This window comes from Danio aesculapii, chromosome 24 (assembly GCF_903798145.1).
Source record: "Danio aesculapii chromosome 24, fDanAes4.1, whole genome shotgun sequence".
NCBI classification, from domain to species: Eukaryota; Metazoa; Chordata; class Actinopteri; order Cypriniformes; family Danionidae; genus Danio; species Danio aesculapii.
In genome coordinates, this window is record NC_079458.1 from 21571863 (window position 1) to 21595995 (window position 24133).

At 33.3% G+C, this 24133-nt stretch overlaps 1 protein-coding gene across 1 annotated transcript in view; it reads right to left on the reverse strand.

The window, feature by feature from the left end:
• Positions 1-21677, reverse strand: part of plcd1a (phospholipase C, delta 1a) — a 46262-nt gene extending 24585 nt beyond the window's left edge. The window contains exons 1-4 of the mRNA XM_056450961.1: positions 21423-21677; positions 15421-15579; positions 2900-3128; positions 1904-2033 (exon numbers count right to left, since the gene is read on the reverse strand). Coding sequence (XP_056306936.1) covers positions 1904-2033; positions 2900-3128; positions 15421-15579; positions 21423-21522 — 618 coding nt within the window. The 5' untranslated portion in view covers positions 21523-21677. The remainder of the gene's footprint in view (positions 1-1903; positions 2034-2899; positions 3129-15420; positions 15580-21422) is intronic.
• Between the last annotated feature and the right edge of the window lie 2456 nt (positions 21678-24133).

Genomic DNA, 24133 nt, shown 5'->3' on the forward strand with positions numbered 1-24133 from the left:
CAAAGTGTTTGACTGTAACTATTCAACCTAATGTGTTTCTGTAAGAAAATCTTATGTTTCATGCCTATTTCTAAATATTATGTCTCCCCCCCACCCCCACCCCCTCACTGAATGGAGTTATGAATGGAGCATAACGTAAAGGGATATATTGCTCTGTTATTATCATGAGGAACTGCGTAGATGCTTTTAGTTTAAGTTTAGTTTCCTTTCACTGGGGAAATTCATTAGGGAATTCATTTGCAGAGATTGCTGTAAAATATTTCTAACAGCTATTGTAAATTGTATCTCTTTGCAATAAAAAACTTAAATATAAATTTAAATATTTAAAAAAAAGTTTTATTAAGATGAATTGTTGGTGATTTGAGGGATGTTGGCTTGATTGTTAGGCTTTTCATGGGCAGAGGAAAATTAATACCTGTAAAAAATTATTTAAGACACACAACACAATATTTCAGTGAATTTAAGACTTTTTAAAGCCTAACATTTTGTTTGTGAAAATTAAGACATTTAGGACCTCGCGGAAACCCTGCTAATAAAATGAAACATATAGCAATGACCTAATGTTCTTCATTTTCTTATTGCTCTAACAAGTGCAGCTAACCTCTCAGAAGGAGGTATACTTCACTCAAAAAATATTTCAAGAGTTCACACTTAGATAATGCTCAACTATGATAGCAGGGAGAGAACCCTGAGCTCGGATATAGATGAGCCCTAATATGATGGAGCTGATTGATTCAATGTGAATGTGTTAAGTGCTTGTGACTGTTATTACGATATATTTATGTGCATGTTTTTAGACTGTGGAAGAAAACCGGAGGACCTGGGGAAAACCTACGCAAACACGGGGAGAACATGCAAACTCAGAGCAGGGAGAGCCGACTGGCTCAATTAGAACTTGAACCTATGGCCCTCTTGCTGTAAGGCAGCAGCGCTAGCCAATGAGCCACCGTGTTGCCCGATCATGGAAAGGAGAGGAGGGAGAAGAGAAGTATAGAGGGGGGGGGGGGGGGGGGGGGGTTCAAAAACGAAGATATGGAATGACATTTAGGGCAGGATATTCACAGTAGTTTTAGAATGATCTGAAAGGAGAGCTTATGATTAGCGATAAGGATCAGCTGTTTTTGCTTGTTCAAAATTGAATGCTTGTTCATTTTATTTATTTAAAATGAGCTGAAACAACACAATTCTTGAGATTTCATTGGGACGACTACATTTTTTATGTCCAATTGACATAAATTTGTTAAAAGTGTTAGATTAACTGGAACCCTGTGTGGAAACCTGCATTTTTTACAGTGTTCTCTTCTACATCACTCTCTGTTACGTTTGGTCATTTGATCATTTCATTTCACCACAGATTTGTTTACAAACAGGACACAAACCAATGCTGGATTTTTTTTGAAAGATTAAAACTACAAGACAACAATGTGCCAGCTATAAGATGTGAGTGGCTTTTTTATTACATGTTCACTATTGCTTAGTCTGTTACGACAGATCTTTTTACATGTACTGAGCATGTACTGTATCACACCAGTGTCCTTTTTTGAATGATGTAGGGTGCCAAACATACATGTAGAAGTTTACATTAGGAGCACAAACTTATCATGTGGGAATTTGAAAAGTTTTAAATATGCAAACTGTCAGTCAGTTCAAACCAGGGGGCATTTACTTCTGTTTGGAGTCTACAATCAACCACACCCATTTAAACCACGTGTTTTGACGATGATACAAGATGTGATACACACTCAGTTAAAACAGCACAGCTCAATCATGATGTTTTTTGATGTAACAGTATTGATAACATTATGAGTGAAACTCAAAAAAAAAACATTCATCTCCCCTTTAAAAAAGAACAACACTATAAACTAGCTGTTCAAACTAAAATGAAAAACAAATTCCTACTCACCCTGAACAGCGTCTCGGCGTAACTGTCGTTCACCTCAATATTGATTTGGCGCAGGAAATGCTTCAACTCCTTCAAGGACATTTTGTTGTCTGCGTTCTTGTCTGCCTTGCGCATGCATTCATAGATCCAGCTTTTTATTGGATGTAAGGATTGAATACTCAAGTATGTGTTGCATTAAAGGAACACTCCACTTCTTTAGAGTGGTTACATTTTTACAAGTCCCCTAGAGTTAAACGGTTGAGTTTTACTATTTTTAAATCCATTCAGCCGATCTCTGGGTCTAGCTCGGGCATTTTTAGCTTAGCATAGCATACGTCACTAAATCAGATTAGACCATTAGCATCTCACTCAAAAAATCTCCAAAACGTTTTGATAATTATTGATGACAAACCAACATTGCAACAGGCTCAATGTTATTACAAAGCACATGAAAATCATCTAACTTCCGTCAATAAAACCAGTATACTTTGCAACAAAGGAGACATTAGTGAAGGACCTAGATTTGCAGCTGGGAACTATTTTCAGGTGCTGTGTAATATCATCATGCCTGGTGCAGCTATGGCAGCAAAGTTCCTTGATTATTATGGCAGAAGGAGAGTACAGTTACTTCCCAAATCAGCCTAAAAAAAGGCAACCTTTCATAATCCGTTGGTATTTTGTACATAATCTTACTAGATAAAAGTGAAGTTCTAAATAGGAAAATTATAGAAATACTTCGGCCATTTTTGAGTGAGAAGCTAATGGTCTAATCTGATTCAATGATCTATGCTAAGCTAAGCTAAAAGTACTCTCGACAAAACTGAATATGAGCTATGGATTCACAAATGGTAAAACTCAACTGTTTAACTCTAGGGGAGTTGTAAAATGAGTCTATTTTCCTTTAATCTTTCAGAGAACACTTTAAAACTGATATTTTACCTCAATTACACTGTGGTGGATGTTAAAAACAGAAATTTTTTTTGTAGGGAATTGAGAAAGATGGATGGTCAAGGATACTGCTCGCTGTTCTGTTGGCGATTGAGTTTATGTAGGCGGTTGATGACCTTCTCCAGGCTGTTGACCCAACGATTGGCTTCATCATCAGAAGAGGCGATCAGGTCCAGGTTTTTTCGTTTACTTTTGAAGATGATGGAGAAGCAGCGATCCTCAATAAAGGAGTCTGTGTATTTCTGCAGTCCTTCAGACTCACGGCCGAGACGCACTGAATCAATGTCCGCAAGTTCAACTGTCAAAGAGGCAAGACATACTTCATTAATACTCAGTCTCAACTAGCTGTTTTACACATAATGTTGAATCTTAATATGGCAATGTGATATTGCCAAAAACAAATAATATTTTCATATATTCAGTGAATTTTTTTATAATGATAAAATAAGAAGTATTTGGGGAATGTGCTTTTCTGCTGGTATCTTGGCTGCTGTAGGCCTGTCGATGAGATATAAAATATACAGTTGAGGTCAGAATTATTAGCCCCCCTGAATTAATAGCCCCCTGTTTATTTTTCCCCTAATTTCTGTTAATGGAGAGAAGATTTTTTTTTAACAAATTTCTAAACATAATAGTGTAAAAAACTCAGTTCTAATGACTAATTTTAACTAATAACTAATTCAAATTTTTTAAGACACTTCTATACAGCTTAAAGTGACATATAAAAGCTTAACTAGGTTAATTAGGTTAACTAGGCAGGTTATGGTAATTAGGCAAGTTATTGTATAATGATGGTTTGTTCTGTAGACTATTGAAAAAATATATAGTATAAAGGGGCTAATAATTTAAAAAAGTTTTTAAAAAAATAAAATCTGCTTTTATTCTAGCCAAAATAAAACAAATAAGACTTTTTCCGGAAGAAAAAATATTATATCAGACATACTGTGAAAATGTCCTTGCTCTGTTAAACATCATTTGGGAAGTATTTAAAAAAGAAAAAAAACTCTAAGACCACCAGTAGGTGGTAACATTAAAGATTCTTCATTCGTTCAAAATGCCTGACTCATTTAGAAATGAACCAAATACAGAAACTGTCTTTTTGAATTGATCACTGAATCATTGATTGGGTCAATTGATTAATAGAAAAGCAGATTGAATCAATACATTAAAATAATTAGCACTATTGTTGCTCTGATGTGCACAAATGTTGTTGTTTTTTTATCTATTTTCATTGGCAAAACAACAACAAAAAACTGACAATATTGTTGTGTATAAACCACTCAATACTACATTTTTGTTTGGTTAACTACTAGTTACAATCAAATCCCATTTGAGATTGTGCATATTACTCGTGTGATATTACTGTATTTAACAACTGTAGATCATCTTCTAAACATAACCATACACAATACCTTACACAGGGATGTTTTGTTTTCATAACTTCAGTTATAGGGTCTTTTAATGATTAAAATGAGTCTGTTATAAAATAAATACTACGAGGGAAACAAATTTTAAACAATTTAGTTCAAGAGAGAATAAAAATAAATAAAGTAAATTTTATATTAGTACTCAGTACAAGATTGTAGGATTTATAGCTTGGACTAATAAATTTATTTTACTTGAATTTATTATGTACATTTCAATGCAATAAAATTGTTCATTTTAGCCTAAAGACTATGCATGTTTCCCTGTTTTTTATTTGTTTTTTGTTTCTTTATTTGTTTGTTCTGCTTTATGCATTCTAATAAGCTGTATCACAGTGAAAAGGTTTGCACTGTTTGAGTATTGCAAACTAGTATTGCAACAATTTTAAACATGTCATCTAGCACATCATTCAAACTTTAAAAAAATAAATATGATATCATATTTAATAAATATTGCACACCTGTGATGGACATCTGGACACAGAAAAGTAATTTACACTACAACAAAACAAACGCCAAAAATAATAAAATAAAAAAAACATTATATCTACACTGTAAAAAATGCAGGGTTCCACACAATTCATTTATGTTGTCCCAACTCAAAACCATTAAGTTAACTTAAGACTTTTAACAAATTTATGTGGAATGAACATAAAAAAATTACGTTGTCCCAATGAAATCTCAAGAATTGTGTTGTTTCAGCTCATTTTAAATAAGTAGTTTAAACAAGTTTAACTGTTATTTTTTTTAACTGTAGACTTTTGACACTTCATGAACTGAAAGTGAGTCTGACTTTTTCACAACTCAAGAGGCTCTTGAATAATCTGGATTTCTCAATCAAGAAATCTTGGCAAAGCACTGCTGAATGAACAGACTAACAGCTGGCATCACACCAGACAGTGATAAGACACTGATAACCTCATACTCATTGAGAGTTATTGAATATGCTTGGCAAACACAGCTGCACATTATGATCACACTCCCAATGTTAAACAAACAGAACATTGTACGGGACAAAATGAACTCTATTCCTTTAAATATATATAAAGTATAATGTAATATATACATACTTTTATATACAGTAGTGCTTCAATTTACTGTTCATGTAAGAAATGTAGAAATCTCTGTTCCGATTAATGTATGATCCCAAATAAAACAATTAGGCACAATAGACGGCTGACAGTGAAGAATCAGATCAGTGATGGTTTGTGTGTATTCAGACAACTGGAGCAAAAGCCACTTTTTATGAATATGTACTGTATATAACTCATACCATGAGAAAACGTAGCTGAGTATTCATGGATGTTTTCCTTGTGTTTATAATTATTGCATTGTTTGGTGGGACCGTGGCCTTTGACTTCAACTTCATTAATTTGTTAAAACTTTAACAAAGTTACTTTTATTAACATGTTTGTAATTGAATTTTTTTTTCAAAGGTAACAATGTAAAAAAATATAATTTATTAGTAATGTATATTTTGTAATGAAACTTTGCAAGTATTGGAAAGAATCCTTAATATACACAATAAAATAAAGGTCTGCAACAAAAAGAAACATTTATAGTCTCTCAGCAGAACTGCATTTTAAAAAATGTTCAAACTACTTATTTAAAATGAGCTGAAACAACAAAATTTTGGGGTGGCGGGGGGCGGGGGCAACTTAATTGTTTTATGTTTAATCCCCTTAAATTTGTAAAAACTAATAAATTAACTTAATTCCTTCATGTTATCCTAAAACAAATCAATTGTGTGAAACCTAGCACTTTTTACCCTGTGTAATGGGCAACAATGCCACTATAATGGGGTAAAAACAGGTTTACTTGAGCATTCTGTCCTTTTTTACAGTAACATCTTGTAACATAACCTATATGAAACAATGGTTAGTTTGTTTATGATTTGTTTAGTTTTTTTTTTTTAAGTAAATGCCTTTGTTGAGTTCATATTTAACTTGCACTGGACCAGTTTTTTGTTTTTGTGCTTGTTTGATTTGCACTAAGGTTTTGATGTTAGCATTCATACTTCTTCAAATAAACCGTACTAATTTTGTAGCAATCAGAAAAGAGCATTTTAATTAAAAGGGACCTATTATGCAAAAATCACTTTTAGAAGGGGTTCAGACACAGTTGTGTGGCAACAATTTGTGAATATAGCCCAGCTTTAATGATAGAAATTAATAAATTCTATTCTTTATAATCACATTTCATAAATGTGTCATCAGAGAGGGAAAGCCCCACCCATTAGTGACAATCTCTCCCTTATTAGCATAAACAGCCTTGAGTAAGAAGTTAGGATGTACATTTTAGAATGTACAAATGAACAGCATAGTCTCCATAGATTACCTTCTTCTGACATTTTCATTGTTTCACAGAGAAAACAATGTCTTGAATCTGCCATTATGCTGATGCATAGGCATTTGTAGCTTCGCCCTCTTTTGAAAGGAGCACAATCTCATTTGAATTTAAAGCAACAGTCACCAAAATGGCACATTTTGGATCAAATCAGTATTTGTGGGGTGTTCAGAGGGGGACATCAGAGACGTATTTTACATCTTGTAAAAAGTGGCACAATAGATTCCCTTTAATCCAATTATCAAGTTTTTTAACTTACAGTATTTAATGTCTTTGTACCTCGATGGTGTATGACAAATACCAAGTGCTAGGAATCTCTTTTATTATCCACTCAATGACAAAAATAAACTTCCAAAAAAGTTTCCCACCCTATTTTGTTCATTGTTTGTGCCTGAAAAAGCACAGCTGAAGGTAATTTGCAGTTTTAAGATGCACACAAAGGCAAATGTGGAGCCTGTAGAAGAAATATTTGAATAACACCCAATCTCATGTGAACAGAGTTAAAGGCAAGACTAACATCCTTTAAATTCCACACAAACAAGCAGACAGATACTAAGGACACATTATGGTTGGTCTAATTCTGAAGTCTGCTTGTCTGATTCTATCTAGTGAAAATATAAAGTGGCTAGTAACTTTGGAAAACTCAGCACAGTGGCTGGAAACCAAATTATTGCTAAATATTAATGTGAATGTTGCAAAATGCATGATGAGTTTGCCAACAGTTTTTAACATTTACACATTTATGTATTTAGAAACCCTCTTTGTATATTATTGACATTATTTTGGATGGCAAAATAAGAATTTCAATGTACAGGGAACAGGTTTCTTACTGTGCAGATGACAATAAACACTTTGAATCTTGAATACAATAGTGTCTCCCACGCAAGTTCAAATAACTCAAGCAAAAGAGACATGGAGTTCCTTGCTCAGTCGTTTTAATTTTGCATGTTGTGTGAAACTTCCCAAGCACACACAAGCAAATACTGGGTTGCAGTGATTACTCATGGGAGTTGTGGTTTCATATAGTGTTGCGGTTGCATTGCAAATAGCTTTTAATTCGCGTGACTTTTAAGAGAGCTTAATAATAAATTAAAAATTATATTTAATCTCTTTCAGGTCAGACAGTTTGTTAAGAAATTTCCCCACTTTCCTAACCGCCCTCCTGAACACCATCTTGACTATTTTTTCAGTTTAGATACGGGTCAGAAACATTTAATATCAGCAATTTATAATTTAATAAGTACACTAAATGACAATCCAATAGTTTCTCTCAAAGAATCTTGGGAAAATTACCTTGGTGTTGATATTACGGAAGAACAATGGGAGGATATTTTAAAGACGGTCCACTCCTCTTCTATATGCGCCAGACATGGCCTAATGCAGTGTAAGGTGCTCCATGGAGCTCATTTAACCAATGCCAAATTAGCCAAATTTTTCCCTGATAGAAGTGATCCCTGTCATCGTTGTAAGCAGTCTCCTGCCAATCATCTCCATATGTTCTGGAGTTGCCCCCAATTGAAAAATTTCTGGTCCAGTATGTTTGACACACTTAATAAATCTTTTCACATAAATCTAGACCCTAAAACCTTGACAGCCCTTTTTGGTATTTCAGAAAGAGGTGACTTAACTGTTGCATCTCGCTAAGTTATTGCTTTTTCTACTCTTTTAGCTAGACGAGCCATTCTTATCAATTGGAAACAGGTGATTCCTCCATCACATGACATGTGGATCCGAGAAATCTTTAGTTACATAATACTTGAGAAATTAAGATGTTCACTCGCAGGATCTCTCAAATCTTTTTACAAGACCTGGAACCCTGTGTTAGACCATATCAAAGGCTTACCCTGTTCAGTTGATATCAGATCTAATACACAGCAAATAATTGGAAAGAGAAAATATTGACTCCTTAATGTGAACTTTTTTTCGATTTTATTTATTTATTTATTTTTTATTTTTGCTCTTATCGTAAACTTGCTCATTTATCATTAATATTTTTTTAAGAATTTCTTTTATTTTTTATTTAATTTTTAATTTATTATTATTATGTTTTTTCTTTCAGAGAATATGTTTGTTTATAATTCATAAATTTAATTTATTTTATTTTGAGGGGATAGTGGGAAAATAAGAAAAATAAGACAAACTGTAATTTTTCCTATGTTGTGTATGTATTGTCTTGTTAAACACCAATAAAAAAAATAAATAAATAAATGATATTTAATCTGCCAAAGTGGCTAGTGAGAGCAGCTGTCTAACCTGCCGCAGTTGAAATCTACCCACATTTGGGTTGGTGGGTGATGGCAAGCCCTGTGATGATACAGAAAAAGTTTCACTTTCAAAGAGCATTGTTAATTTCTTCTGCGCTCATGCCTCATCCTTTGATACATATGATTGATAAACCACATCCTGTTAGGTGCTAGCTTTCACTGTATCTACACTCAGTGAGGAGAAAGATCAGGTCTCAGCTACAATAATTGTCAGTGAAGAACTAGACATTAAAACTGAACATTTATAACTTTACATATATTACTTTGAACATGTATTAATTAACTTTTTTGTCTCTAAGCTTGGATAAACAGTAACTCAGCAATAGTGTAAATTAGTATTGCAGTATAAAATAACTGATTCCTATTTAAATGTACTTTAATGTGTAATTTATTCCTGTGTTCACATTTTACTTCAGAATCATGTCATAATATGCTAATTTAGAACTCAATAACATTTTTTGATTATTATAGATATTGAACTTTTTTAAACAAAAAATGTATTTAAAATAACTGTTTCAGTTGGCATTTCTGTGTGGAGTTTGCATGTTCTCCCTGTGTTGGTGTGGGTTAACTCCGGGTGCTCCGGTTTCCCCCACAGTCCAAAGACATGCGGTATAGGTGAATTGAATAAGCTAAATTGGCCGTAGTGTATGTGTGTTGAATGCAAGTGTGTATGGGTGTTTGCCAGTGCTGGGTTGCGGCAGGGCGGGCATCCGATAAGTTGGAGGTTCATTCCGCTGTGGTGACCCCTGATTAAGAAAGGAACTAAGTCGAAAAGAAAATGAATGAATGAAAAAGAAATCAAGATAGATGAAGAATACAGATATTCACAAAAGTTACATTACTGATGTCCTAGAATAGCATAGTTGTAATACAACCCCAGTTGTGACAGTATGAACAATGCAAATAAAAAAGAAAGTAAATGATTTCCAAATTTACTGTGACTTGTTTTTTACAAGATACAGGTACTTGACTGGCCTGCCTGTAGTCCCGACCTGTCTCTAATAGAGAATGTGTGGCGCATTTGCAAGCGCAAAATGTGAAAATGAAGACCTCAAACTGTTCCCCACCTTAATACTTGTTTGCAGGAAGAAACACTTCATCACTTGGGTCCCTAAACGTCTTTTAAGTGTTGTGAAAAGAAATGACAACATTACAAAGTGGTAAGTGGTTTACTGTTCCAACTTTTATGAGATGCGTTGTAAAAACTAAAAATGCAATACTAATTCAAAATTATAAAAAAAAAATATAAAAATCATGAGAAACACATTAAATAACGTTTGCTGCAATATCTGCAATTTCTGAAGTCAATTTTGAAATCACCTTTTTATTTGTGTTTTCCATACTTTGCCAACTTTTTCTGATTTGGGGTTGTAATAAATAATAATAAAATAATAAGAAATAATGTAATAATATGTAATAACAGTGTTTTTCCCCCGCATAATTATATTTTTCTGCTAATTAAAAGCTCTCTAAACTTTTAAATAACAGAGATTCAAATATTAGCAGATTTGTCTCATTTTAAATAAACACTGAAATAAAACATGGAAAATTTACTTTCTCCATACTTATGCTATGGACAAATAAATGTTTAAAATATAGTTAATGTATAGCGTTGATAAAGAAAATACAGACCGTTCCTTTATGCTAGTATTATGCATGTCTTTTGTTATGTTAAATTACTGTTATGCATGTGTGGGAAATGTTCAATCCATGTGTGTTACAACTAAACCCATGTTAACCTGTGCCCTGCTCACCCCAGCAAGATGTTGTTAACTCTCCAACAGGGTTTACGAGATAAACATGCTCATCGTCTCATTTCTAGACACTTTTATGGTCTGCATCAGCACTAGTGTTTGATAAAAAACAATCGGCTACGTTTCCTCAGTTTCCTTCGGTTACTTTCCCACCCCTCGGTTACTTTCCCACCCCTCCAAATCCCATTAGCTTGAGATAAACTTGGCACCATCACTTAAAGATAATAAAAACCTCACATCCTGTGCCTAAAAACATGACCCTCTCTTGTCTTCTCATATTTAAAACTTTAACTATGGGAGTAAACTAAATGCTAGGAACCATTAGTGTGTCATCTTCTAATACTCATTTGGTCACACTTTATTTTTTCTTGTACAAGTCACACTATCAACAAACCATTAACTAAGACCTTTAGCTCAATAAACTAATTAACTGCTTATCAATAGTTAACAAATAGTAAGGTTGGATTTAGTATTGGGCAGGATTAGGGATGTAAAATAAGAACATACTTTATAAGTGCTAATAAACAATATCTTACATGTAATAAGCCAGTAGTAAATGGTGTGAATTGTTACTTAAGCTAAAGTAGCTCTATTTTTTTAAACCAAAGAGGATCTTTGTCATTTTGAGGAGTTTAATACTTTCCCAAGCATTCAGTCATCATTGGATGTCATTGTTTTGAAAACATAAAAGAGGCCGAAACGCCTTAACCGCATGTGTAATCCATCTAATCATCATTCCTGGCCAATGGGAGTAAAACGCCTGTCAAAACACAATGCTAATGGGTGAAAATATCATGTGAGCAGGACCAGAGGGTTTCCCTGCTGATATCTGGTGTTTTCACTTCAATCCTTGTGATTTGTGTTTGATCCTTGTTTTCTCTTACACACACAGACACACACAAACACACACCCACAAAAAACGACAAAGTCTGGCAGACCACAGATAATGAGGCCTGATCTGAGGCCTTTGCTCAGGAGAAATCAGGCAGGAAACTATGAAGAGCAGAGGGTTTTATAGACTACATGTGCAAAAAGAATTTTAGATCACCACCAAAATTCATCCCCTTCCTTTCTGGTCATTTTTCTGATCAGATGTTTCCTTTCCATCCAACCTAAAACCTTTCTCAGCTGGTTGAAACCAAGGTCTGGCTCTCTATTTACAGCTCCAGGCACAATAAAGATGAGGTTACAGGAGGGATATTTGATGTGAGGCATGTGGATCTCAGCATGAGGTCATTTATTGTCAGGAAATTAAACAAGGTTATTGCATTACAGAGTAGAAAGTAACTTTAGGAGAAAGTAACTCCTATATAATAATGTATTTGTTTTCATATATAACATAATGGTATACAAAACTGTTTTATTTTAAAACAGTAATTAATAAATAACTGATTTATTTTATTTTTGCCATGCACGATGATGACAGCAAATAATATTTTACCAGATATTTTTCAAGACAGTTGTATTCAGCTTAAAGTGACTTTAAAGGTTTTAAAGGCTTAACTAGGTTAATAAGGTTAACTAGGCAGGTTAGGGTAATTAGGCAAGTTATTGTATAACGATGGCTTGTTCTGTAGACTATCAAAAAAGTTAAAAGCTTAATCCTTAAAATGTTTTTTTAAAAGTTCAAAACTGCTTTTATTCTAGCCAAAATAAAACAAATCCAACTTTCTCCAGAAGAAAAAAAAATTATCAGACATATTGTGAAAATTTCCTTGCTTTGTTAAACATCATTAGGGAAATGTTTAAAAAAGAAAAAAAAGTGTGTGTGTGTATGTGTGTGTATGTGTGTGTATGTGTGCGTGCATGCGTGTGTGTACATATTAGGTATGGGACGATAACCATTTTCAAGGTATACCGCAGTTTGGAGAGTCAACGTCAAATTTTACGGTATACAGTATATGTTAGATTTTTTTTACGTTTTTTTGTTGTTTTTTTAGGACAACAGTATCTCCAGCAGAAAAGATATCTAAAGAAGTCATTTTAAATTGTAAATAAATCTAAATGTGTTTTTGTAACTGCGCACTTCAGAATCTGAAGTTCTTCTTGCATATGTCAACTAAACCTGAATTATTACTTATTGGGCCTAAATCCTGTACACAGCAAATCTCATAACTCAACCTGCAATTAGAGGGATACAGAGTTAGTGTTTGCTCTACTATAAAAGGTCTGGGTGGCATATTAGACAGTAATTTAACTTTTAAAAATCATATATCCCATGTCACAAAAACTGCTTTCTTTCATCTGAGAAATATCGCTAAGTTACGAATTATGCTATGCATCTCAGATGCAGAAAACCTAGCCCATGCTTTTATGACTTCTAGACTGGATTACTGTAATGCTCTGTTTGCTGGTTGTACAAAATGTACAAAATGCAGCTGCCAGAGTTCTTACCAGGTCTAGAAAATATGATCATATCACCCCAATTTTATCCTCGTTACACTGGCTGCCTGTTAAGTTTCGTATTGAATTTAAAATATTGCTCCCTTCCTATAAAGCTTTAAATAATCTGTTTATCTAACCAACCTTCTGTCTCGCTACAATCCAACCCGCTCTTTAAGATCTCAAAACTCAGGGCTTCTGGTAGTACCTAGAATAGCAAAGTCAAGTAAATGAGGTCGAGCCTTCTCATTTATGGCTCCTAAACTTCCCGATAATGTCCGAGGCTCAGACACACTCTCCCAATTCAAAACTAGATTAAAGACCTATCTTTTTAGTAAAGCATACACTCAGTGCATCACTTAGCGGTATGATACATGAATGTGCCCCACGCAGGTTTCTGCATCTCGTTTATATACACTATGAACAGCAGCTACGCTAATTATTCTCTTTATTCTCTATTTCCACCTGGGGATACTCATCCCGAGGCCCTCAGACTATGCAGCGACGAGACGATCCCAAGGTTTCCATAATCCTGGACCAGGTTTCTCTCAAGGTTTTTTAATTCTTCACTTTCGCCATTTGGTGAAGTTTTTTTCTTCGCCGCTGTCACCACTGGCTTGCATGGTTCGGGATCTATAGAGCTGCGCATCGATGGATTTGCTCTTCAGTGTTTGGACTCTCAGTATGATGAATTAATGAATAATGAATTCGGACATACTACTCAGCTCGCATACTGTTTTTAGTGTACTGTATGTATAGGATGGAAGTATGCAATTTCAGATGCAGCCTTTGTGTTCAAAGTGCAAAAAAGTTCTTGTTTTTTACCCACGCATGTAAAAAGAGTATATTTTAGAGCAGTAATCACAATACCGTGAAACCGTGATTTTTTATGCAAGGTTATCATACCATTAGAATCTTATATCGGCCCATGTCTAGTACATACATATAATTTTTTTTTTTTTTTATTTAAATGAAATTGGATGCTCATTTTTAAATCCCAAAATCAATCTTTTAGTGTATGATGTATTATTTGATATACTCAGTGGTTAGCACTGCTGCCTCAGAGTGAGAAGATCACTTGTTTGAGTCCTGGCTAGGCCAGTTGGCATTTCTGTAAGGAGTTTACAAGTTCTCCCCATGTTAACCCCTGATAAATAAGTGACTAAGGAAAATGAATAAATGAATCAGTGAATGAATGTATTATTTATTGAGTAAATACTATTTTAAATTTGATATGTATAGACTAAAATATGACTAAACATTTTATAGAGCACCTCACATACAATAAACTCAAGACACCTTTTTACACAATGTGGGGCATTATTTTTATTATTTAACCTTATTTAACGCTAACAAACTGCTGATCTGTTGCTTAAGAAATGTTTTTTTTATTATAAATAGAAAAGAGGTTTAGCTGCTTGATGTTTGTGAAAAACTGATCATTTCCCAACAGTATTTTTTATGGGTTTTTTTAAATAACCACTATATTTTACGATTTTTTAAAACTGGTGCTTATCAAATTAATCCATCTTTGCAGAATTATTATTTTTAAAAGATCTATTCATTTAGTTAATATACATTTGTTAACACATGAACAACTAACAAGCACTGAAAAATATAGTACTCATCTTTGTTAATGTCAAAAATAAAGTTAAAGTTAATTGTTAGTTTGTGTCAACTCACAGTACTTTAACAAATGTTAAAACCACACCTTTCGACTTTAATAATTTTTTTTTTTATTATTTATTTAGGATTTATTTATGATTAATAAATGCAGCACAATACTGCTCATTCTTAGTAAATACATTAACATTATCTAATGAAACCTTCTTGTTTTATATACAGTACTTTATATAGTATTATTCTTTTTTAACATTAATTTCTTTTCATTTTACACCATAAGTACTTTTTTGCAGAATTTACTTCAAGACCAAGGATTGTCAAACATTTACAGCATCTATCCAGGCTTTCTCTTTATTTCCTCTGATGGGTTGAGGCATCATTATTTAGTAAACACCAGCAAGTATTCATCAAAATGCCAAACATAAAAAAGATGTTTAGGCACTGTAAGGCCAATTCACATTGCACCACCAGACAATCACTATTACAGTACATCATTTGAACCCGTCAAGTGATAATTGAAAACTCATTTAACAATTGTGTATCATCTCGCATAATCTGTGCACAAACAATCACAGAAACAAAAAGTCTATCACTTTACCATTACAAAAACCATGAATTTTTAAGTGGCCAAAAAAGTTTCTAACAACACTTTTCAATTTTCACTCACTCCCAAGTGCTCTTTTAAGGATGATTTGTCCCATTTTGAATGTAATATTATCTCAGAAAATCTGAATCTCCGTGATTCACCCCAAACCTGTTTTTGGCCACCTCTTTCAAACACTGCTGATACTTACAGCTGGATTCTCTCCTGAATGCCCTGCTGGATGGCTGATAAATAGTCTTGCAGTCTTCATTCAGTTTGAAAAAGCGGGTCTTCTTCCACGAGTTGGACTTCACCTTTATCAGGTCTCCACCTCTGAGCAAAAACTGCAAGTCCGGGTCTCCATCCAAACCTAAAGGTCAAGCAAATGTCACACATCAGATAGGTCATAAAATGGGCAAAGTCTAGTCAAAGTGTCTTAATTTAAGAGATCAAGCGTATCTTTGGAAGTAAAAATACAGATACAGTTTCTAATAGATCAATAGATGTTGAGTCATCTCTAGTTTCATTGAAAAAGGTGTTATAAATGGTTGCAGTAATGCTAATGCCTGGACACACCTTTCTTTAAACAAAAGCTAAATGATCTTGCAGAAATTACTAAGCTTTCCTGAAGGTCAAAACCTGCTGGGTGAGCTGGAAGTATGATAAAGGTTATCTACAGCACTTGAAAAGCCTTAAGTCTTAAAAAAGACTTAATAAAAAAAACTATCTTCAAGTTATTAGTAAAAAATAAATATGAACATTTTACTCAGACCTACAGTATTAGTACAATAACAACAATAATAATCCGATATTAATGGATAATCCATCGAATAATAATAACAATTTTGAAGTGGCCTAATTTTTTATAAGTAAATCCATTTAAGATACATAACATTGACCCATTTCTGTTAATCATTTAAATTTGAACAAATTTGTGGTTTGATACGCTTCAAACTGTAATAGAAAGTTGGAGCAAACATCTAACAAACAGAGCAATGGAATAGACAGAAAAGCAAGCAGCTTGCAATGATGGAGATTGGTTCAAGGATGATGGCTGTTGGACGTGAACCAATTATTTGTGCTTAACATGTATGGCTGGTATCCTATTATGATGTGTGTCAAATCGATAAATTATTTTGCTTAACTCTTTCCCTGCTGTTGACGAGAGAAAATGCTTCCCTACCACTGACAATTTTTACGGCAATCCGTGTTTTAGGTGTATAAGGGAAGGGGAATCCCTAACGCATATCATGAGTGAGGTACATATATGATGTCAGATACTCCAGGGAGTAAAATCTGAGAAAGAGAAAGTAAGATCGTGAATAAAATAAGAGTTATACAACCTTCCTTTGACTTAATCCTACCGTTTTAGATCTGTTTTAAATCTTGTCTTAACAAAAAAACATTACCAAAATAAAGAAGCTTTATTTTTATAATTTGTGTCACGCTCATTGTGTCAGATTGCATATTGGCTACCTAATATGGTAAATAAGAGACATATATATATATAAAAAAATTATAGTTATATGTTTATTTTTAATTGCAAAATTGTCTGCAAATTTCTGGAAATTACCACCACAAAATCAGTAATTTTTATGGTGAAAAATAACAAAAATAATTTATGGAAAAACTAGGGGGTCTGGTTAACTTCCATGGTATTCTTTCCCATTATGGAAGTTGGTGGTTACCAACATTGTTCAGAATACAGACTTGGAACCATTAAGGAGCATGTAAATCATTAAACTACCATATATTTTACTAACAGTCCTGTTTTTTGGGTACAGTAACACTGACAATACTGACTAATACTGTGGTCACTAATACTGACCACATGCATAAACAGAAATGTTTATAATATTTGGTTAAAATCACAAACCTACAGCTCTAAAATAAAATCAGTAAAATTTTAAATAAAAATCAGTCCTCAAATATTGCAACAGAACTTTTAAAAAATATATGGGTAAACTAAAATAAAATAAAATTAATTTCAACTGAAGCCCTTTTGTTGCTTGCAATAAAATAACACAAATAAAATAAATGATCATTAAAATATATTTTCTTTTTAAAATTTGACATTTTATTAAATTTAACTTGAGGTACTTAATAACTAATTAAAATAAAAGTGAATAAAAGAGCATGTATTTATAATTAATCATTGAATTGAAAGAAGATCAATATACAATATGAACTCCTTACAATACACCAAATATATTGATACATATAATGACATAAATATAATTCTCAGGACTGACTTTCAAATAGTTATGTAAGGATTATTCTATCTATAAAACAAGCAAAGACACTGTATGTATGTGTTTGTACGTGATGTGTGGTCAATTCACATCAATGTTGTAATACAAGATCAGTTCTTCTATAAAATGTTTTCATTTCCTCTTCAGGAGTGGTTGAAGTTGTAATTATATCGCAGTTTATGCCTGTACTATTACGATGAGATGTGAAGCTCTCGTCCACCAGCTATCTTAGGACAAACATAAAAGTGATACGTATGTGACCTGTTTGAACTCTAGCACTGCGACTTTAATTGGCCCAACAGCTGAATTATGAATATTTTCCAACTTCTGTGATCCAAGGGTGTGAGCACAACCACAACATTGCAGACATTTTTTCACAAGCTGTTTTGCCACAGAGGCTGTTTATGATTTTCAGTTGAGCGTCTGCCTACTTTGAGACGGGCAGAAAACATTTTCTGTGCTGGGATGGTTGCCTGTGTTTATTCAGAACAGTTTAATTAGAGTTTACTTAGAGTTTTATTTTGATGACTGATATTAGTGTTTCTGGGGTATTTAGAATTTGGAAAAATATGGGAATCAAGCTTTCATCTCTACATTCGAATCAAAACCCAGAATTAGTCAGCATGCAAATGTGTAGATGTCGCTAAGTTCAAAAAATACTCTCCGGATATCTCATTTCTGTGATCTTTGATGAAATTAGAGCCAGATGTGGGATTTTAGATGTGCTATTGTTGAACAACTAAAGACAAAGAAATATGCAATACATGGAAAAAGAAGATATTTAGAAAAATATTAGCAGCTAAGCTATTGACGGTTGACTTCCATACCTAACGTGCCCTATTTAGAAAATCTGACCCTTAAATTTGCACATATTTTAGGATTAATTGGCATTATGCTTCATAAATTCTGCATTTTTCCCCAGCACTGGGTTGCACTGGAAGGGTATCCACTGCATAAAACATATGCCAGAATAGTTGGCGGTTCATTCCACCGTGGCAACCTCTGATAAATAAGGGGCTAAGCCGAAGAAAAATGAATGAATGAATTCTGCAATTTCATATTCTAAAAACAAAATCTGCACAAGAGCAGCAGTATGTTTCCAAAACCATAACAAGTTTGTGAGTCATGTCAAAGACAGCTGACTGCAGAAGTTATGCAACTCCACATGTGCGTAACAACTAAAAATATGCCAAGAGTCGTCTTCTTCTTATCTTTTCTTAAGTTTGAAACCTGATTGTGTTCTATTCTTCCATTAAACATTAGGTGCTCGTCCTGTACAGTATGAGAATTAAGGGTGAAGGGGCTAAAAATGAGATGGTGTCATTTTAAATGCAATTTAAAATGCATAATAAATTGCAAAAAAAGTGTTTGATTTAAAAGTTGCAAATTGAAAAGTCAAAATGTTAGTGAAATAATGTTCCATCTTCATACATGCATGGCATTTTTTAATCTAAAATTTAACAATATACTTTCTTTGACCTGTTCTTATTCAAATATGTAAAAGATTACAAAACGTTTGATAACATTTTAAAGAATTAAAGTTATTGTTTTATTTGATAAAATAAAGTTATTGCTGACAAATGTGTAAAACTTAGTGGTTAGAAGAATAGTGGCAAGAATGGCAATGAGATTTAAACAGACAATGAAAAGTATTACAGGGCTACATTCTAATCGTTAAAAAGTGTCATCAAATTATTTGTGCTCTAAATATTATGCAATATGATGGCGTTTTTAAATATATCAGCTGTTACACTGAAAATACCAACATACATGGTAAAAGAATTATAATCAGTCAGTCAGTTTTCTTAGATTTTTTTTAATTAAAACAAGACACATTCACTGTAAAAACTACATGGTTGCCTTACATTTTTAACTTATAAACTAATTATAAACTAAAACAATTAAGATTAAACATGATTAACTTCGCTTAATAAGTTATGCTTAAACACATATGTTGTTAAAGTAATTGACTAATTGATCATATAGTTTTATAAATAATGCTGCTGCATTGCATTTGATGCTTGATGCACCACTGACCCGACTGCTGCAGTCAAGTGAGGTTTTCATAATAACAATAGCGAAGTCTGATCCTCACTCAAAGCTAAATACAACTTAAAAAAATCTTGCAGAACTTAATGAACCATTTTTGATATTTTTAATCCTTGTTTAACCTAACAGACAGCTTTTGGTGTTGTTCCCTCAAAATCATATCTTGTGTAAACATGTTAGCCATAATTATGTTGCCATTATAAGTTTATTTCTCTTCAAGCAGCTCTACTACTCTGATTGAAGGTACTACACATGCCCTACATAAATATGTTTGAATATTACTATGCATGTAAGCATATTTAAATGGCAAATATATAACAGAATTCTATGCTTCAATTTTCTTTTGCATCAAATGCAGGTTATTTAAATTTACATGAAGGTGCTTTATTGCGATTATTAAAAAATTTGAAAACAGCAATTGAAATGTATTCAGTTTTAGGGCATTGCAAAGAAGTGGGACACATATATGATAGTTGTTGTTATGATTTTGTAGCTGTTTTGATATTATTTTCAAATTCTTCCATTCAATTTAATTCCATTTTTATCTTTGTATTGCAACGTTGCATCATTGAAAGGTTGCCGAAAGACATACAGTTAAACTCCAGTCAGTCAACCCTCATATCTGCCCATTCTTACTTGATAGAATGTCATAACCCTACTATATATTTTCAAATACAATAATAAAAATATACAAATAATAAAGTATGATATATTTTGGTGGAATGTAATTTACCACCATAAAGCAAAACAACAAAAAGAAAAACAGGTCAATCCTCAAGATCTAGCCAAGAATGTCTTTCCCTCAAATGCTAACTTTAGTACATCTATGCAGTGTTTAAATCACTTCTTCTCTTTACTGAGACTTCTTACACCAAACAAAACCTGATTTGCCACTGAACTACACCCACTGATTTGGTTGACTCTAGACAATAAACTATATGTACTCTATGCAATAAACTGTGTGTGTTTTTTAAACCAAACACTGCACTATTTCAAATACTACATCTGCTTTTAATACTATTTTATCAAAAGTGAATAACCACTTAATAACATCATTTACAGCATTATAAAAGATCAGTAAGCCATTTTCTGCAAATTTTTACATTAAGAACATACTGTAAGTGTTACTGTATGAACATACTGTAGTACATACTGTAACTGTTTACAATATTCAAATGTGAACAGTAAACCTTTCTCTTACTTTTTACACTGTTTCCAACATTAATATGTTGATGATGGTAAACCTTTTTCTTATTTTTATTACACTTTTTACAGCATTTATATGTGGACAAAGAGCTCTTCTCTACTTTCTACACTCTTTACAACATTTACAGTACGTCTTACTTTTTACACCCTTTAATCCATTTATAAATGGACAATGAGGTTTTATTTTACATTTTACACTGTTGAATAAATATGTAAACTGACAGTGAGCTGTTTTTCATCTACATTTTACACTTACGACTTTTATATGTGCATCAGTACAACCTGTACTGTCAGGAATCAGGATACAAAATGTTGTTACATTTTACACCATTTACAACATGTTTACAGTAAACCCTTTTCTTATTCTTTACAAGATATATAAAATCTCAGTGAGCTCTTTTCTTATTTTTACACAGATAGTGAGCTTTTCTTTTACTTTTTACATTACTTATAATATTTAAACATTGACTGTGAGCTCTTCTCTTACTTTTTTTACAGCATTTATGAATAGCCAGACAGCTCTTTAACTTTTCACACTGCTTAAATGATCTTCTATTGATAGGGTTTGACAATACTAAAAAACGACAGCTGAGTTAGCCTATGCCATGTTTTGATCTGTACACACTTTACCTTTTGAGACTAGTGTCACAGAAAGTCAGCAGCACAGTGATACTGTAAAACCGGCCGACTCAATAACTGCACCCACCTATGCGTTTGCCATTCTCTTTTGACACGTTCTTGGACTTCTCCTGATAAATTAATTCCTCTGATTTCGTCCTTTTGGGAGGTTTACGAGCACAAGACATAGTCGTAATCCTTCACGAAAGCCTGTATTCGACTTACATTAACTAGAAAAATACCATGACAGGAGAAAACCATGACGTTTGCGTGTTTCTTTCTTTCTATGGGCGGGATCCAAACCATACTAATCTTGACTCGCTGGCTGTACGTCTCATTTCGCAGGAAAACGGTTTGACATGTTATGACTTGAGCGCTGTGGTATTTAGAGAAAACGATGACATCTTAACAAGAGAAACGTATGTTACATTTGTATCGATTATCATGTTCTCTTACCGCTTTAAAAGAAACAAAAATATCCTTCCTGATACAGGTTTAAATTTGTAACATTGATATTCAGCGCTAAACAAAGGTTTGAAAAGTTTCGCCTGTAGAAGAATATTTTGAACAAAACGTTTAAGCAAATTATTCAATTTCGTTCGCCTCATATAGGCAAATTTTTGCTAAATTATCTCCCCTTCAAAAGCCAGGCGTGCTGACCAACAGCAGACCAATAGTATTCCAGTACAGGTCATTAAGCGGGGTTTAATTGGCTGAATGTCCTGAAGGAATACGCCCCTTCACAGAACGAGTCAAGACTCGAAAATGCCTCACTTAACGTGATAAACTTGAATCAGCTGAAAATGAATAACTATGGAACAGTTTAGCTTGAAGTTAATCCCACTAACAAAAAGACAACGGTGCTAAACAGTTATAAATAAGTAAAAATAGGCAAAAACTCTAATTGAATCTTTTAGTGAACCGATTCAAAAGATACGAGTCATCGAACGTCCCAAACTAGGGATGGCGCGCCTTCTTCTGGTTAAATCCTCACATGACATTAATCAACTGCATGCCTGCGTCCAAACTGAGCGGAGGAAATTTGCTAAGGTGTCCGAAAAAAGTTGTAAGCAATATAAATTTGTTTGTTTGTAAGTTTGATAAGGTTTTATTATGAATGAACTCTCAATGCGGTCTTTGCATGGAAATGCTCAAGTTCTCAAAATGTTCCATTCCAATGATGCCACGGACATATCACAGGAGTTTTCGCAATAATTTTGCACATATTTACATAGGCTAACGTGTGTATTTCACAGTTAAATAAAACCGATTAACCTTCAAAACTAAAGAGAAGCAAATGAAATCAGCGTGTTTTGATACCCCGATACTTCAAATCAAATCCGTTCACTTCTTACTCATTATAATTACATCAATACAAAACTCACCGATTGTCTTGGGATTTCCATTGCGTTCCATAATTCCCGTTACTTTTCTTTTAGTAGAAGCAGCCTAGGCTATTTCCCAGTTGCAAAATACGTTTCACGTCCCGCAGACAAGACACCCAGAAAGAGCCTGACTGGGTTGGGTAAAAACAAACCATTCACACACACTGTCAGGACAGTTTCATGCACTGTGTGAGCCCGCCTCTTACCCAGAGGAGTGTACCGAAAATTCACCAACACCCACCCACCACAGCAACACCGGTCTATCAAGTCTGCTCCCAACTAATGATGATGTCCTGAAAAGTCTCATTGGTTTCCACCCTATAATCAATCGGATGTATCATGTTTATGAAACAAGTCTTCTTCGTAGTGGTTTGCAGAATGGATTGATTTGCTTTGATTTAATTTCAGTGTTGTCCAAAATGTATCTTATGAAAATGTGCCGCAAAGACAGAATTGCTATACATATTAGTTGCATTCATAATCTGACCCCTATTGAAATGTTGTTCAGAATCACATCTTATCATCTAGGGGTGTAAGAACATAAGTCAGATTGAAAACCTGTGGTAAGCCAATATACAGTGTTCATTTCACTGCTATAGAGGTTGCGTGTTGTTGCAAAGCATGCAAAGCAGTCTGTCAAGATTTTTATGTGCTTTTAAGTACAGTCATATACAGAACGATACAGTAAATGCCAAAACAAAACTTGGTTTTTATGCAACACTTGTTTTGTATATCTTCAAATGTTGTACATTAAAATTTGTAATTTGAGCATTTGTAATAATAATAATAATAATAATAATAATAATAATAATAACAATAATATTAATAATAACAATAAGGATAATAATGATAACAACAACAATAATAATGATAACAATAATATTAATAATAATAACAACAACAACAATAATAATAATAATAATAATAATAATAATAATAATACAGTTTCCCAGTGATGGGTTGCAGCTGAAAGAGGATCCGGTATGTAAAACATATGCTGGAAAAGTTGGTGGTTCATTCCGCTGTGGCGACTTCAGATTAATAAAGGGACTAAGCTGAACAGGAAATGAATGAATAAACAATAATACACAATAAGAATTTTACCACGATTAACAGGGGCAGCACGTTAACATAATTTAATTTAATAGTTTATACAATATTTTAAATTAATAAATATTTTTGCCACCATTCTTTAAACCATTGGGATTTATCCATTTGTTTACAAGAAATTAATTAAAATTAAAGAATTAATTAATCCAGAAAAAGTATGTGGTTATATTTATACACTGTCTGTTCTATGTCTATTATTCTATGCTGAATAATGATAATAAAGTAACTTTACTCCAGTCTTCAGAGTCACACGATCCTTCAGAAATCACTCTAATAATAATAATAATAATAATAATAATAATAA